Raw genomic sequence first — 1,769 nt, 5'->3', positions numbered from 1 at the left:
AAGAGTCTTAAATGCATAAGACAAAAGGAAATTTCCTCTTCTTTTTCCTTTTGACTGATTTTGTTGCTGTTGTGAATTATTGTCTAACCTCCTAGTTAAAGGAAGAGCCGAGTTGCATTGAGAAGCTGAAGAAAAACATAATCTTTCTCCCAATCCAAGGAAATTTTAAGAAACTGTAAGGACCCACGTCCACTTTCCCTATCCTGCTGCACTCAGAGGCATTGGAGGTCTGGACAAACAGTCCCTGAATGGACTATGCTCTCCACCCCGACCCAGTTCTCTCTTTTTTCCTGTGGCTGCTCTCAGGCATCAACCATCTGTGCTCCAGACCTATTAGCCACGGTGCTGACTTTGACCTTAGCCTAGACCCTGCTAATAAATGGGCCTGCTTGTGGTTTGACCCTGGCGACCTGCTGTGACCAGCCATGCAGTTGTTCCCTTAAGCCTGTGCTTCACCAACGCAGTGTCCAGGCATAAAAAGGCTGGACTGGAGAAATCATCAGCTCCGCTGGACGAGGGACCCAGATCACCAACGCCATGGCCTGCCCGAGTCTCGCTTGCTGCCTGCTTGGCCTACTGGCTCTGACATCTGCCTGCTACATCCAGAACTGTCCCCTGGGCGGCAAGAGGGCTGCCCTGGACCTCGACATGCGCAAGGTGAGCATCTTGTCCCCTTCCAGCTAGCTGAAGGCCAGAAAGGACTCCCCCCTGGAGGGCACCTCCCCTGTCTTCCCAGCCATGCCCTGGCCTTGTGTGGGAGCCCAGGCTTTGGTAGGGTTGAGGCAGAGCCCCCGTACCCACAGCCTGGTCGGTCCCAACGCTCTCCCAAGCGCAGAACCACAGCACCCCAGGAGATGCGCAGCAATCCTCGCGCTGACCCGGGTCCACCCCCGCAGTGCCTCCCCTGCGGCCCGGGCGGCAAAGGGCGCTGCTTCGGGCCCAGCATCTGCTGTGGGGACGAGCTGGGGTGCTTCGTGGGCACCGCCGAGGCGCTGCGCTGCCAGGAGGAGAACTACCTGCCTTCGCCCTGCCAGTCCGGCCAGAAGTCGTGCGGGAGCGGAGGCCGCTGCGCCGCCACGGGCATCTGCTGCAGCCCGGGTAAGCAGGGCGAAGCTGGCGAGACCGACAGACCGAATGCTCCCGGGTTTGCAGCCCAAGTCACTGACTCACTCTTCTTGCAGATGGCTGCCGCATGGATCCAGCCTGCGACCCTGAATCCGCATTCTCCGAGCGCTGAGCCCATTTTGCAGATACCCTCGGGACGCCATCTTCGCTCTGCTTAGCCACGTCCAGAAGAAATGAAAAATAAAGCAGATTTTCCCTCCAACTTGACTGGCGTCTGTGTGTCAGAAAGGGAGGGAGGGAAAGAGGACACTGGGGAGCAGCCGGTTGCTCTGGTCTGGACCTGAGTCCAGGCTGCTTGAGCAATTCGGGGCTGGAGAGGCCAAACCGGCTGCCCAGGGAAGTGTTGCACAGACTGCCACCATCCAACAAGTTCTTAGAGGAAAGAGGGTTGGGGGTGGCTCAGAGAAGGCTGTGCAGCCCAGTTTCCCATTCCCAACCCGGCCAGGCCTCTGCCGCAGATAGGCTTAAGAGCAACATTGAGAAAGTCTGGGAGTATCAGGTTACTTGAATGAAGGGGACAGGCAGGAGGGACCCACCACTCACTTCCGACCTGGAATGAGACTTCAGCCACACCTTAGAGATTGAGGAAGCAGGCCTGGCCAAGCAGGAAGGGCCTTGGGGATGGGAGGATGGTTGCTGGGCCA

General features: G+C 57.7%; 1 protein-coding gene across 2 annotated transcripts; it reads left to right on the top strand.

Moving 5' to 3' along the window:
• Positions 1 to 312: 312 nt before the first annotated feature.
• Positions 313 to 1,327, top strand: LOC103751127 (oxytocin-neurophysin 1). 2 transcript variants are annotated; one of them, XM_008854477.3, is made up of 3 exons: positions 313 to 657; positions 831 to 1,098; positions 1,182 to 1,327. In XM_008854477.3, the coding sequence occupies exons 1-3, from the start codon at positions 538 to 540 to the stop codon at positions 1,235 to 1,237; spliced, it is 444 nt and encodes a 147-aa protein (XP_008852699.1). In that variant the 5' UTR covers positions 313 to 537; the 3' UTR covers positions 1,238 to 1,327. The 2 variants fall into 2 exon arrangements, with proteins under 2 accessions (XP_008852699.1, XP_008852700.1); XM_008854478.3 differs by having other exon boundaries at positions 330 to 657; positions 897 to 1,098.
• The last annotated feature ends 442 nt before the right edge of the window (positions 1,328 to 1,769 follow it).

The sequence above is a fragment of the Nannospalax galili genome, unplaced genomic scaffold, assembly GCF_000622305.1.
Source record: "Nannospalax galili isolate Female #2095 unplaced genomic scaffold, S.galili_v1.0 scaffold707, whole genome shotgun sequence".
Taxonomy (NCBI): Eukaryota; Metazoa; Chordata; class Mammalia; order Rodentia; family Spalacidae; genus Nannospalax; species Nannospalax galili.
Note: the sequence above shows the minus strand (reverse complement) of the source record. Positions and strands in the feature narration are given on the sequence as shown.

What these genes read in the sequence shown, in the direction of transcription:
- LOC103751127 (XM_008854477.3), top strand. Translation starts at nt 538, where the DNA reads ATGGCCTGCCCGAGTCTCGCTTGCTGCCTGCTTGGCCTACTGGCTCTG. An exon ending in TGGACCTCGACATGCGCAAG is followed by an intron (nt 658 to 830) that starts GTGAGCATCTTG and finishes CGCTCTCCCAAG; the next exon opens with CGCAGAACCACAGCACCCCA. An exon ending in GGGCATCTGCTGCAGCCCGG is followed by an intron (nt 1,099 to 1,181) that starts GTAAGCAGGGCG and finishes CTCTTCTTGCAG; the next exon opens with ATGGCTGCCGCATGGATCCA.